The 14,360-nt window shown below is 32.2% G+C and overlaps 1 protein-coding gene across 2 annotated transcripts in view; it reads right to left on the minus strand.

Annotated features, from left to right (window-relative positions):
• Positions 1 to 1,077: 1,077 nt before the first annotated feature.
• Positions 1,078 to 14,360, minus strand: part of LOC147069917 (tudor domain-containing protein 1-like) — a 79,378-nt gene continuing 66,095 nt past the window's right edge. For both annotated transcript variants that reach the window (XM_085949594.1, XM_085949595.1), the window contains exons 17-19: positions 12,711 to 12,916; positions 4,283 to 4,491; positions 1,078 to 3,015 (exon numbers count right to left, since the gene is read on the minus strand). In XM_085949594.1, the coding sequence (XP_085805720.1) occupies positions 2,778 to 3,015; positions 4,283 to 4,491; positions 12,711 to 12,916 (653 nt within the window). In that variant the 3' untranslated portion in view covers positions 1,078 to 2,777. The remainder of the gene's footprint in view (positions 3,016 to 4,282; positions 4,492 to 12,710; positions 12,917 to 14,360) is intronic.

The raw sequence follows: 14,360 nt of genomic DNA on the forward strand, positions 1-14,360 counted from the left end.
GTCATAACATATATAATTTTTAATGATATAATATAATTTCCTCATGTGGAAATGTGTATAAAAAGGGTCTTAATTCTAAACTCTCAAAAAGGAACTATGAACACCAATAAGTAGCATTATAGTCTTTGGAGATAATAATGTTTAAACACAAGTAATACATGTTGCACGTCACCACTGCAACAGGTAATTCGGTACAGTTCGGTTATGAGGAATACAGCGGCAAACACATTTTGAAAATAGCCAATATACTGGATTATTTGTTAGGTTGGGTTAGTTTAGGTTAGGTTAGGTTAAAAGACCGATATACTGGATTATTCGTTAGGTTAACCTAACCTAACGAATAATCCAGTATTTCGGCTATTTTCAAAATGTGTTTGTCGCTGTATTCCCCATAACCAACTTGTGTACCTACCTACTTATTGATTTGATACATTATTGACAAATGATTTTGTCGCTACGGGAAACGACACACCCATTGCTGGCTTTCTCGAGAAGTTGAGGGCTACACCCCGGGTGTATTTCTTATAACCGAACTGTACTGATTTTATTCATCTTCAGTAGGTATTTTACTGAACAAAAAATATTATATTTTACATTTTTATTATAGATATTACATAAAAAAAATAACAGGCACTAAAATAGATATTAAAGAACACAGAATACAAATAGCGTAAACTCCATTTTGACAAAAATGTGAATAAACACTGTTCATTCAATTCTACACAAAGACATATAATTTTACAAATGGTTGTTAATACTCTATCAATGGTATTTACAGGTGGCTTCTTGCCCACCATTCAAAATGATAAAAATTTAAAAATAAGGTTCCAGATAACACAAATATTTGAAATCACTGAGGTGAACAAGTGCGCTATATGGGTTGAAAATAAGGAATTTACAGAATGTTTTCTATGATTTCAAGGCATAATGTCTTTTTAAGCATTATAAAAATACACAGTAAAACCTCGTTAATACGAATTCCATGGGACCGAAAATCAAAAAAAAATTCGTATTACGAATTACGAAATGTATGGGGGGGAAATATTAAAATTTTGAAATTTTTTTTTTTTTAATTTTCATTAATTTCGTTTCCGATCATAGATGTGCCTACCGAATTGGGTCATAAAATGTCAGGATTTTTTTTATTACCTTCATAAAATAAATTTTTGATTTTTTTAAGAAAAGTCTGTCACAATTTTCAATGATTGGCTCGTGAAATAGAGTTATTACGATTTATTGAATATTTTTATATGCCAGGACTGAGACCAGAAATCGTTTCGAATTACGAAATTTGAATTAAAGGTATGGTTTTATATGAAAATAATGTTCAAGGGACTTGTTTTTCGGGAAAATTTCAAATTTACGAGGTTACCAACGAGCTTTTACTGTATAAAGTACATCATTTAGAACTTAATAAAAATGTAATTTAAATAAATGATAATTTTATATTAAGTTAAGTGGACACTGATTGTCAATGGTAAAAAAAAAACCCTTCATGATGATGACGTATTTATGATAGATTCACATTTAAAAAATATCTTAATCCTTATTCTAAATATTCTGTGTTTTATAATAAAATTATACCATTCAAGCAACAATGATAACTTAAAATTTAACATCTTCCTATTTTCTGGCGTCTCGACATACCTGTGAGTTATTTTGCTTAACTTCGAATGCAATGCGGCAACCTGTTCGCATTAAATGAAGATTATCGATTGCATATTTCGTTCATATTATTAACGTATATATTATTGTGGGTTAGACAAATTTAGTCATCCAGTGGTATTGAATAAGTACAAAACGTCCGCAAGGTAGACCAAGAGGCCACTGAATCAATGAAATGATTAAGTTCTGCGGAAGTACGTGGCAACGCGACACTCGGGACTGAGATGAGTGAAATCAGCTAGGAGAGGCCTTCATCCAGTAGTGAATAGATTCAGGCTGATGATGATGATATTTTTGTCGGGTTCTGCCAAAGGTTGGTAAGTCTTGAAATCATGTTATGGAGTAATTGCAATTTGAAGTTTGATAATAAATGCCCTCTAAAATCAGGCACAATGCTAATTTGTTTGTGCTTTATGTGCATGTTCTATATATCGGATGACCTTGATTTTTTTTTCTAGCATACATATTTATATATGGACACATAATGCATTAACTTTAAATATCTAAAATATCGACTCACCAACTTTTGGCAGTAATTACACAATATGAGACTTTTTTTCAAAGTCGGTAAACCTCCATATTCCGCCATTTTGGAAGAAAACTCAAAAAACAGTCAAGCACATTTAGGACTGCAAATAGAATATTTTCTTTTTACAAACATTAGAAATAAAGAAACACATTTAGAAAAAGCGAATTTGTAGCTAAATAAAATGACATTAACTTCATTAAAATTAATAAAAAAAACTATTTAAAGATAATTGAACAATATAAAAAAAAGACGGACAATGAATATACATGACATTGCAATCAACTTCCGGTTTAATTCTATTTTATTAGCAAACGGAGTAGGATATTCTATGAATATACCATACGATAAAAAAATACTTCAGAATCTAGAAAAATATCAAAAAAACAAAGTCACTGACTTTGAAACTAATGGCCTCGCCTCATATTACCGTTTTTGAATATGGAACAATCATCATTCACTACAAAAATTTTATCACATTGCATTTGAAATATAAAGCAATAGCATTATGATCGAAACATCACCAAGCGATCACCAAAGTCAACTCCAATTAAAAGTATTACCAACAAAATCGACAATAAATTACTTAGGGCACTCCTGCCTCCACATTGAATTTTTTAGAGGCATACAAAATCTGTTCTTGCATCAGAGGCCTGCGCGTCGTGTAATTGGAAAAAATCTTGTTGACATCTTCACTGATCTGACTATAGTCTTGCACTTTAAATTGTAATGGTTTGAGCAGCCCTTTCTGGCATAAAAATTCTCCAATATCGGTTAAATCTGCATTGTATAGGACCACATCCACTTGCTCCGAGTTGCTTGAACTGTGAAAACCAAACATTGATATTTTCAATATTTTTGAGTGTTAAAAAGAAGATTATTCATTATGGGAAAACCAAGGTTGGAATTACCTACACGTCTTTGAATAGTAGTATTATTTATTGTATATTAAAAGTTTATTTCTACAGTAAAGTTAATAATGAATAATATTTTAATAAATTTAAAAGAACGGAAATAATTAACTATAAGCTCTGTTTTAATCTGAATGTACCCACTTACGGAAACAATGTATAAATTAAATTATAGCCATCTTATTTATGAAGTTTACAGATTTTTTATATCCAATAAATGAAAAAAAAAATTCAAAACAAAACACGTAGAAACTTAAAATTGATTGTGAAATTGGAATTACCGTGAATAATGAATGATAATTCAAAATACTAATACATTGGAGTTGGCACTCTCCATCATTGAATTTATAGAGATAGTGATCATTCAAAATATTCTGCGGAATGATGAAACCATAGACTAAATTTGTCGCCATACCAGCATGTGACAGTACGTGCCATGATCATAATATAATTACAGCATGAACTTTCGTTGAACATTTCAAATGTCAAAATAATATTGTTTATTTGTTGCATAGCAACTGGGAAATATTACAAACTGACATTTTGCTTTAGCTATCTTGCGAATGGAACCAAAAATGCTCCATCTTTTTTATATGGATCGACTTTAGTTTTAATCTTTTTAGTTATATTATCTATGTCTAAGATTTTTACTAATATATTTATATTAATTTGTTCATAGTTAAATTACACTTTCGATTACAATATGATAGATAAGATTAATTTTATAAGAACACAGAAGAATGGACAAGTGAATTAAGGGCATATAATACATATATAGCACATATAATACATATATAGTTTAGACTCTAGCCTTCCCAAGTCCGTTCGACCCTCAGTTGGACCGGTCGGCCATTGCAACTTGGTATCTATGAGGGAAAATTTATCAGCTTTCAAAAAGTTTATAGTATTTTACAGCGATCAAGACGGTCTTTTCTTATCAAGAATTGACTGTAATATATTGTATTAAAATAGGAATCACGCACTCTAGTGCACGCCCATAAAGGTCTCAGGAAATTGCTCCTGTGATACTCTCAGCACAACTTTGAAGGACGCCTAATGTTCATTCTGTCATGGTATACGCCTGCATAACAGATGTGGAGACGTGGAGTGCGGTGGAGGTAAAAGCTAGTGTCTGTTATATGTATGTCTATTATTATAAAATAGTTCCTGAAATACTTACACAACATATCCGGTGATATCTTTAGTCGTAGCAATGTCAAAGAATGCACCCATGCCGTCGTGAGAGATACCACGTCGGTTGCAATCACACTCAGCGTTGGCGAGTCCCAGCTTCATGGCCTGGTAGGGCAATTGCGTGAAAATGCCGTCCAACTTCCTCATCTGCTTATACGACACCGTGTGCTCGATGCCATAGTCCACCAAGAAAACCTGTAAGTACCAATAAAATATACAATGTCATCATTGTATTTTAACGTACGCACACTTAGAAACTGTTAAAATTAATTGAAATTAGCATGAATAATTAATAATAATTCAAATTACTAATACATTATAGTAGGCACTCTTCATCCGTGTCAATATTCAGTGAATTTACGAGATGGTGCACATTCAAAATATTCTGCAAAATGACGAAACCATAGACATTTTTATCGCCGTGAGTTCACATGATAGTTCGCAACATGCACCTCAATGCGGGTCGCTGTTAACACTTTACGGTCCGGCAACGCCACATTGGCGTCCTTTGCGAGCCGAACGTTACGATCCGGCGACGCCAACGTGGCGTTTTCACATAGGCATATCTTTACTGTGAAAAATAAATATGAAATTTAATATTTGGTTGCAAGATCTATCGACAGATGGTTGAATTACATGCGCAAGAAGTAAAAGCACAATGGAAAAAAAATATTTCGGGGTTTTACAGAGATTGCGGGCGTAATACCATTCAGTATTTTTTTGTACCTATACCATTTTTTTAATTAGTTACAAGCAGAGGCGGCTCCTCTAACACCATGCATGTGCGCTGCACTGCTTTTTCCTAAACATCACTCAATGTGCAACAATGCTATTCATAAGTCATCACTCGTTTATCGCAATTTAATCCATGTAAATTTATACCAAAAGCATATACTCAGTAAACAGGCACCGAATTCGTGCGCTCGTCGGAACGCACAAATATGGATCTTAATTTGCCGTTCATATTACATTGGGTAATAACAGTTCAAGCCGACACGTGAAAACGATAAATAACTCATGAATACACAAAATTTTATGACCATTAGGGACGCAGCTCAAAAGTTACGCGGAAAAATGTAGTAACTGAGATTTAGCAGGATTGATAAAAAAATAGATTTTTTTTATTTAAATCTCATATAAATTCATTGAAAATAGGCTGATATTGAATAAAAATTGATTATCAACATAAATATTTTGGATCGATCTTTTATTCCTTCTATATTTCGATACCCTAGTTCTATAAGGAAACAACTCAAAAATCCTTGTTCTGAGTAAATCGCATTTGAAGTTTTACATAAAATGGTTCCTTTAGTTCCGAAGATTTTTTTAATGAAAGCATTATTAAATAGTGATAGATATAATATTGTTATTTATTATGGTTTAATTTTTTCATAATATTATTAATAATTGATGCAAATATAAATTAATATTAAATAAAAACTAAAGACTATTCGACTTGTTTCCAGTGACGACAAATAAATCCTCTACATTCATAGTTCTATAAGGAAACAAGTCAAATGGTTCCTTATAGAAATATGTTTCCCTGCGCAAACTTGTTTGAATGCTGCTTGCCTATAGAAACATTAAACAAAAATATCCCCAAATACTCCCAAAAATATCAGCAACAAAAAAGAAGGACTTAATTTTATTATGCGATAGCAATGTTATTCCTAGGGTCCATTGGGATTTTTACAAAAATCTTAAGGCAGATTGATACACTTGAATAGTATCTAAATCTTTTTTTAAGTATAAATATTTTTATAATTATTGTTCTTATGTCACTTTTATTGTTTACTAAACGTTAATAAAATAAACATTGTCATGTCCCGAATGCCAATTTTTTTATATATTTTTATTCACATACCAAAAAGAAGGACCCTATTACAGAGTAATAATGTCATAATACACTAACAAAATATGATTCCAATTGTAATGGATTTAAGTTTTGTACTATTCCATTTGAGTCGATTTTTGCAACCCGGGTTTCGCCTTTCGGCATCTTCAGGCGCTATGTGCACCAGTGGCGAAGAGTGGAGGTAGGCTGTTCAGATCCGCCCAGTGACGTCCCTAGACAGAATGCCGTCCCTAGGCAGTGCCAAAATGCCGATCCATTTTGTATACAGTATTATTTATCATCCTTTCATGACTCCATTATATAAGAAATGTGTTGTATGGATACACTATTAACAAAATATATACGACTAAACATACCAAATTAAATTTATAAATATTTTTAATTAATAAGTTAATAAGTCAGATTTTAATTATTAACAAAGCTGAACGTGTCGTTTATTGTCACCAACGACATCAAAGGACAACGGAAGTAAACTAGACATCGCAAAAACGACAAAAAATTACAGTCCTGTTAAACCTTTTATGTTAATTAATACACTTTGTTTCCAACCAGTGAGCTAATTTTTAATGGAAGGTTATTTTCGTTATTATTAAATTTAGTTAATAATAACGAAATAATAAAATATACTAAATGATTCTCCTCTATTTGCCGCCCTTCGAGTAACTGCCACCCCCAAGCGACACTCAATCTGCCTACCCCCACGGGACGTCACTGGATCCGCCATAAATAGTGCACACTACCCTTTGTCAGTCAAACGTATTTGTTTTCATGGAAATAAGACAAAACATTATAAACGGTGTTGGTTAGTTTTTAAAATTCAATTAAACCCTGCGAAGCCATAATAGATCATAGTCAAAAATACTTGTTTATCTATAAATTTTGTAAAATTATTTAGTTAAATTATAGAAAACTTTGGATATTTTATAAATAGGACAATATTTTTTATCTAGTTTGGTTTAGGCAGGGCTTAATGAATTAAAAAAAAATGAACCAACAATACGTCTAACATGTATTCTTAATCCAACGAAAACAAATAATTATGAATGAAAAAGTGTGCACCGTTTTGTCGTATCGCACAAAGTATAACAAAATTATTATGGTTTGACTTAGACAATGTTTAATCGATTTTAAAAACTAACCAACACCATCTATAAATTATTTTAGTCTTATGTAGTTCAATAAAAACAAATACAAAAGACTGGCAAAGTTGATGTATACTATTTATGTTGGATTTTAACAGCCTATCTCCACCCTTCTCCACTGATGTGCACATATAGTTAATTCTATCATATTAGTATATACTTAACAAACCTATACATACCTATTGAGTTAAGGATCACAATAAGAATATTAGAAACAAATTATGAATACCTAGTTGAAGTGTTTGTAAAAACCCCTTACTTAATTACCCCTAAAAACAACTTATCACCTTCTTGGAACAATGGTAATATATCTATGATATTAGTCTTTAAAAAGTTATTAGTTAAACCAAAAATATTCAATAATATTCTTACCTGATACCTACTTTTTAATAATAATATTTCAAGTAACTTCTGTTTTAAATCATGAATTTACTACTCGTCCGATAGAATTATGTTAAATAAATTATTTAAAACTACAATAAATTAGTTATCTATTTAAAAAAATAGCCTCATGGGTTCCTGAATAATAATTGCGTTAATGAATAGACTGTCACTGGTTTGATTTTTTTTTAAATTGTTTCCTTATAGAACTATGACAAGCTCAATCTGGTTCAATTTTTTTAGTTCAATAAGGAACCACATAAAATGTTTCCTTATACGAGGGTGGGTCAATAAGTCCTTAGAAAAGCCGACAGGTGGCGCGACTAGTACTGTAAGCGGTTTGTTTTCATGCAGCGGCACTACGGATTCAGTATGCTGCGAAGTTTCAATCAGATTGGTCGGGTTGTTGTGTGTTTCTCGTACATTTAAAAAAAAAATTTGCTTGTGGAAAATGGAAAAATGGAAAATGGAGAAAATTGAGTTTAGAGCTGTTATTAAACATTTTAATATAAAAGGGTTAACAGCAAAGGAAATAAAAAATGAGTTGGATTTAGTTCACGGCATATCTGCTCCTTCACTTGCAACTATTTATAACTGGTTAAATGAATTTAAACGTGGTCGTACATCAACAAAGGATGAACCACGCTCAGGACGTCCTGTAGAGGTGACTACACCAGAAATGATCAATAAAATCCACGATATGGTGTTAAGTGACCGAAGATTAAAGTTGAGTGAGATAATTGAGGTTACAGGGATCTCAAAAGGTAGCGTCATTTCTATTTTACATGACAAATTGGGCATGAAAAATATTTCTGCAAGATGGGTGCCGCGTTTGCTCACAGTCGACAATAAACGCAATAGGGTGGTGGCCTCTAAAGCCCTGTTGTCGCTCATGCAACGCAATCCGGATGAATTTTTTCGTCGCTTTGTGACTGTAGATGAAACATGGATACACCACTATACTCCCAAGACGAAAGAACAGTCAAAGCAGTGGATTGCGAAGACAAACCATGTCCAAAGAAGGCGAAAACCGTAAAATCAGCTGGTAAGGTTATGGCTACTGTATTTTGGGATGCACGTGAAATTATTTTCGTTGACTATTTGGAAAAAGGAAAAACAATAACAGGGGATTATTATGCATCTTTATTGGACCAGCTAAAAAACGAAATTGAAGAAAAACGGCCTCATTTAAACAGGAAAAAAATCCTCTTTCATCAGGACAATGCCCGTGTTCACACATGTTTACGATCAATGGCTAAAATTGAAGAATTGAAGTTCGAATTGGTCGACCACCCACCGTATTCGCCAGATTTAGCCCCCAGTGACTTTTTCCTTTTCCCAAACTTAAAAAAATGGCTAAGTGGACAACGTTTTTTTTCAAATGAAGAAGTCATCGATCGGACAAATGCTTATTTTGAGGACCTTCCGAAAACTTATTTTTCTGACGGTTTAAAAAAAATTGAGAAACGTCTAACCAAGTGTATTGAGCTCCAAGGAGATTATGTTGAGAAATAAAAAAAAAATACAAAAATAAAAACTGTTTTAATGCTTTTTTCTAAGGAATTATTGACCCACCCTCGTAGAACTGTGAACATGTAGAATACAAAGAAATTCCATATGGAATTATTTGCTTTTATTAATGATTGAGAATTTTTAGAATTTTTTTAAAAATTGAATTATGTAGCTGTTATGATTCTTAATCAAATGGCATTATTAACTCAAAACTGCAAAATTTTGAGTTGTTTCCCTATAGAACTAGGGTATCGATTTGCAAATATTTGAATATAATTTATAAAAAATTAAAATCTCAGTTACCATGTTCTTTCTCATAGTGAGTGAATATGTATAACATGATGTCATATTTTTAACAATGCAGGCATTTTGCTGGAGTTTTATTGCTTTTTGTAGACGAAGAAACTGACGATTTGTCGAGAGTCGAAAAATACGTACCTACCTATTCAAAACAATCGATAGTTTTGTTTTTTTAATATTTTCTTCAAATATTATTTTTTACATACAATTCAGTATGATTTCTGCGGTCGTCATTATAGTCGGCTTTTTTAGGTGTTTTGTCACGTTATTTCGATAGTTTTGTTCATAAAAATAAATTCATAACAATATATATACTTATTGTTTAATCAGGGAAGTGTATGTGTTTTAAAATGATAAATTTTGAATAAAAGATTTATAATACTTAATACTTATAATTATAGTTCAATCAGTGAAGTGTATGTGTTTTAAAATGATGTCGGTAAACGTAGACTTTATCAATAATAATAATAAGAGTCAGAATAAAAAAAGGATGGTCCGATGACATCTGTGGAAATTGAATGTTTTTCAACCATTAAAAGAATTAAATCGTCTTTCAGAAATACTTACCATGAATCAGGACTGACTTAACATGTCTACCTGTGTTAAGCATTGAGAAAAAACTTTTACAAACAGTTCAAGACTTTAATGAGAAGTGATTGAGGTGTTCGCTAAACAGAAACAACGCTGAATTGATATGCTTTTTAAACAAGGTAAGAAAATTTTGAGTGCACCCCCAATGAAAGCAATTTTGGAAACCACCGGCCGCCACTGGTTACAAGCCCATTTCTAGGCGGGTAAATCACGAGACATAAACAAAAAAGGTAATAAACACTCAATGTTATATTCCAGTGTCGTCACTTCAACTTCGAAATTTAATTGTCGACCCTTTTCAGTGGTAGTCAACCATTTATGAACCTCCATTCTTTTTTTTAAAAATGAACACGATTTTTAGCTATGAAATTGCGTGCTATTTGATATTTTGTCTTTAATGGTTTACTACCCATGAAACGTCCACCATGCTTCATCATCCATCCATGATAGAAATTTTAACTTGAAAATGAGAACAGTTATAAATGTGAACTTGTTGTATCGCGTTGTCATTTTCGTTCACTTTTTTCGGGAGATTATTGCTTGTGTAACTGCATAAATAATAGCTATTATTATTTATATTTGTTGCACTAATTTCATTGAAAAAATAATTAATCTAAGTATATTTTAGCTAGGATATATATTATCTCCAAGAGGAAAACTATGCGGATTGTACGTCAGACATTCCCAGTGACTGTGAAGATATCGGAGATTTTAGTGATATTGAAACAGACTCATTTGCTTCTTTGAGAACACGCCCACGTACAATATATTTCGCGAGTGATTCTGAGGATTCAGAAACTGAGGCCGACAATGATGGAACGATGATGATCCGCCGATAGAGAACAAGCCATTTGAAGGATTATCAGGAGTAACATTTGACACTGATAATTTAAGTCCTGAAGCTAAATCTAAAAAATGAGTGGACATAACCATGTCGGAGTTGAAAAAGTGGTTCGGGTTGGTGATAATAATGGGCATTGTCAGAAAAGCGCCTCAGTCTTATTGGTCGACAAATCCACTTATAGAGACTCCCATATTTTCGAAAACTATGCCACGTAAGCGGTTTTTCAAATATTGCGTTATTTACATTTCAGTAATAATGAAAAATGAAATTTCACGATTTTTTGTTGAACATAAAGTTTGGATCGAGGATATACAGACATCTGAATCAATTGATGTTGCGGAAACGCATGCACCTTCTACATCTTCTGATACAGATTCAACCCATAAAACCAGTTCACCTACTTCATTACAAAGACTCTCTGGCAGTATAAAACAACATCAAATATCTCCGCAATTTTCAGTCACAATCAAATATTTCCGGGGATTTCCGCAACTAATAAACGTTTAAGAAGAAAGTGTAAAGTGTGTTCCTCACATAAACTTCGAAAAGAACCTATTTGCATGTCCAAAGAGTGTAATGTACCTCTACATCTACATATTGGTAATTGCTTTTCTTCGTATCATTTAAAAAAAAGTGTATTAGTTGTTAGTTCATTTTACATTCATAGTTTTATAAACTATTTCAAATAATTTCAGATTTAGTGTTTAATTTGTTTTAAATCTACTCGTACACTATATTATTATGTGCCAATAATTATTTAGTGCCTAGCCAGTTATCTAAAGGCATTATCCATAAGATTGAGTGTTGATTCAAATATTTTTGTGGAATGTAGATGTTTGTTTTACAATTTATTGCTCATAGATTTTATTATATGATTTTTTTACGCACGCCTCTGCACTGTTATTGGATTGTCTCGGTTCTTACAAAAATACCAAATTGTAATAAGCGGTGGGAATGTATATGAGTGCATTTTATTTAATTGAATTTACTCGAAAATATGCACGCCACTGCACTGCCTCTATCGGCTAGGAGTCAGCCATAAAACTCATAAAACCAATAAATCAGTAGTAAGTGTTCGTTCGAGAATGAATATGCATTTATTTTTAAACACTTCACAGTTTGTGTGAAGTCTTTGTTATTATTATATTTGATAATCAGAGATATGAGTAGCTAGCGCTAAAAATGAATTGATACATATTCTATAGCGGTGTAAAACATTTTGTATTTGAATATTTTATTATATTTTTTAATTAAAAAATAATATATTGTGATTGCTTTATATCAATAGGCTGTTTCCTTTTCATTATATTTAACAAATTGAACTAATCTAATAACCTAATAACATATAATAAATAATTTACGAAAATTTACAAATTATATACTTTACCTTTATGGAACGCGGGCCAGAGGTTGACAAGTGTTGAATAAATGACAGAATTTGATGCATTGATATATTTTTAGTATTTTCTGAAAATTTTATTGAAATATATCAATAGGTTCAAAAGTTATATCATTTTTAACTTCGCGATCGAAATTTGTTGATTTTCATTAAAAAATACAGGATATTGGTGTAGGTTCTTCGCGAAAATTCGCGGACCGTATAGTGTTAAGGTGTATTTGCCACAAGCTAATTATTGTTTTCTTCATAAAAATATTACAAGTTAAAATTAAAACGGTCGATCACAAAACATGTTTTTTTAAATAGAAGCTATACATTTCTGAAAAGCTTACTGACTACCAGTTTAAAGAGTAGGTTATGAGAATAAATTATGTAAATCAGAATGGATACCGTGGCTGAGTACATCTCGTTGAGTTGCACCACGAGGCCCCGGCACCACTTGCCCTGGCTGGGCACCAGACACAGCACCAGAGAGCTGCAGTTCGGGAGCGAAGAGAGCGGCACCAGAGCCCTTGTCACCCGTTCACTGTTCATCTGGTTCATTAAATCTGTCAGCTCTTTCGGCTGCTTGGGCCTTTGACTTGCTTTCAAATTATCTGAAAACATTTCATCGCATTGAAATTCACCCATGCAGAATCACGGTTACGGTCAGAGTAATGTATTGATTCGTTGTTACGGGAAAAGAATTTTAACAAATAAAGAGAGGGAGACTGCCTAGTGACGGGGCTAAATTTAGGTTTAAATGTGCTCTGGGTTAATACAATATATTAGAGGGGCCAAAAAGATATTCTTGGTTTTAAAAAAATGTTCATTTTAACAATATGCAAGTGCAGAACTACAAGACTCTAAGTGTTTATATTTGGTGAAACATAAAACAATTAAGTTTGTTTTGTCAAAAATTAACACTTAGAACCTTATAGCATGTAATAGGATCACGAATAGGTTGCTACATATTTTAGACCATGCCTCAGCTGAAGTTTAGCCTTAAATTATTAGCGCCTAGTGACGGGGCTAAATTTAGGTTTAAATGTGCTCTGGGTTAATACAATATATTAGAGGGGCCAAAAAGATATTCTTGGTTTTAAAAAAATGTTCATTTTAACAATATGCAAGTGCAGAACTACAAGACTCTAAGTGTTTATTTTTGGTGAAACATAAAACAATTAAGTTTGTTTTGTCAAAAATTAACACTTAGAACCTTATAGCAGTGGCGAAGGGTGGAGGTAGGCTGTTAAGATCCGCCATAAATAGTGCACATTAAACTTTTTCAGACATACATATTTTTTTTCATTGAAATAAGACTACAATTCACAGAAAGTGTTGGTTAGTTTTTAAAATTAAATTAAACCCTGAGAAACCAAGCGATATTAGATAATAGTCAAAAAATACATGTCTATCTATAAAATATCTAAAATTATGCAATTAAATCATACATAACTTTGAATATTTTATAGATAGAATAATATTTTTTATTTATTATAGTTTGGTTTAGGCAGGGCTTAATGAAATAAAAAAAATGAACCAACAATAAGTGTAATATGTATTTTTAATCCAACGAAAACAAATAACTATGAATGAAAAAGTGTGCACAATTTTGTCGTATCGCCCAAATTAGGCCAAAACTATTATGGTTTCGTTTGGGCAGGGTTTAATTGATTTTCAAAAACTAACTAACACCATCTGTAAATTGTAGTCTTAGTTCAATAAAAACAAATACATGTGACTAACAAAGTTTAGTGTGCACTATTTATAGCGAATCTTAACAGCCTACCTCCACCCTTCGCCACTGCCTTATAGCATGTAATAGGATCACGAATAGGTTGCTACATATTTTAGACCATGCCTCAGCTGAAGTTTAGCCTTAAATTATTAGCATTCAAGTACGTCCCTACAAAAAATTTGGAGCGATCCTGACAACGGTTAGTAATTAAGGTAAATTAATACTTTGATTTAAAATACAAAAGCCGATTGACGGAGTAACGTAATTTAGAAACCTCTTCAGAGTATCGTGTGATATGGATAATTCCTATGCGCTAAGTT

This window comes from Rhyacophila brunnea, unplaced genomic scaffold, assembly GCF_057557595.1.
Source record: "Rhyacophila brunnea isolate RB1 unplaced genomic scaffold, BYU_Rbru_1.0 scaffold_22, whole genome shotgun sequence".
In the NCBI taxonomy this organism is placed as follows: Eukaryota; Metazoa; Arthropoda; class Insecta; order Trichoptera; family Rhyacophilidae; genus Rhyacophila; species Rhyacophila brunnea.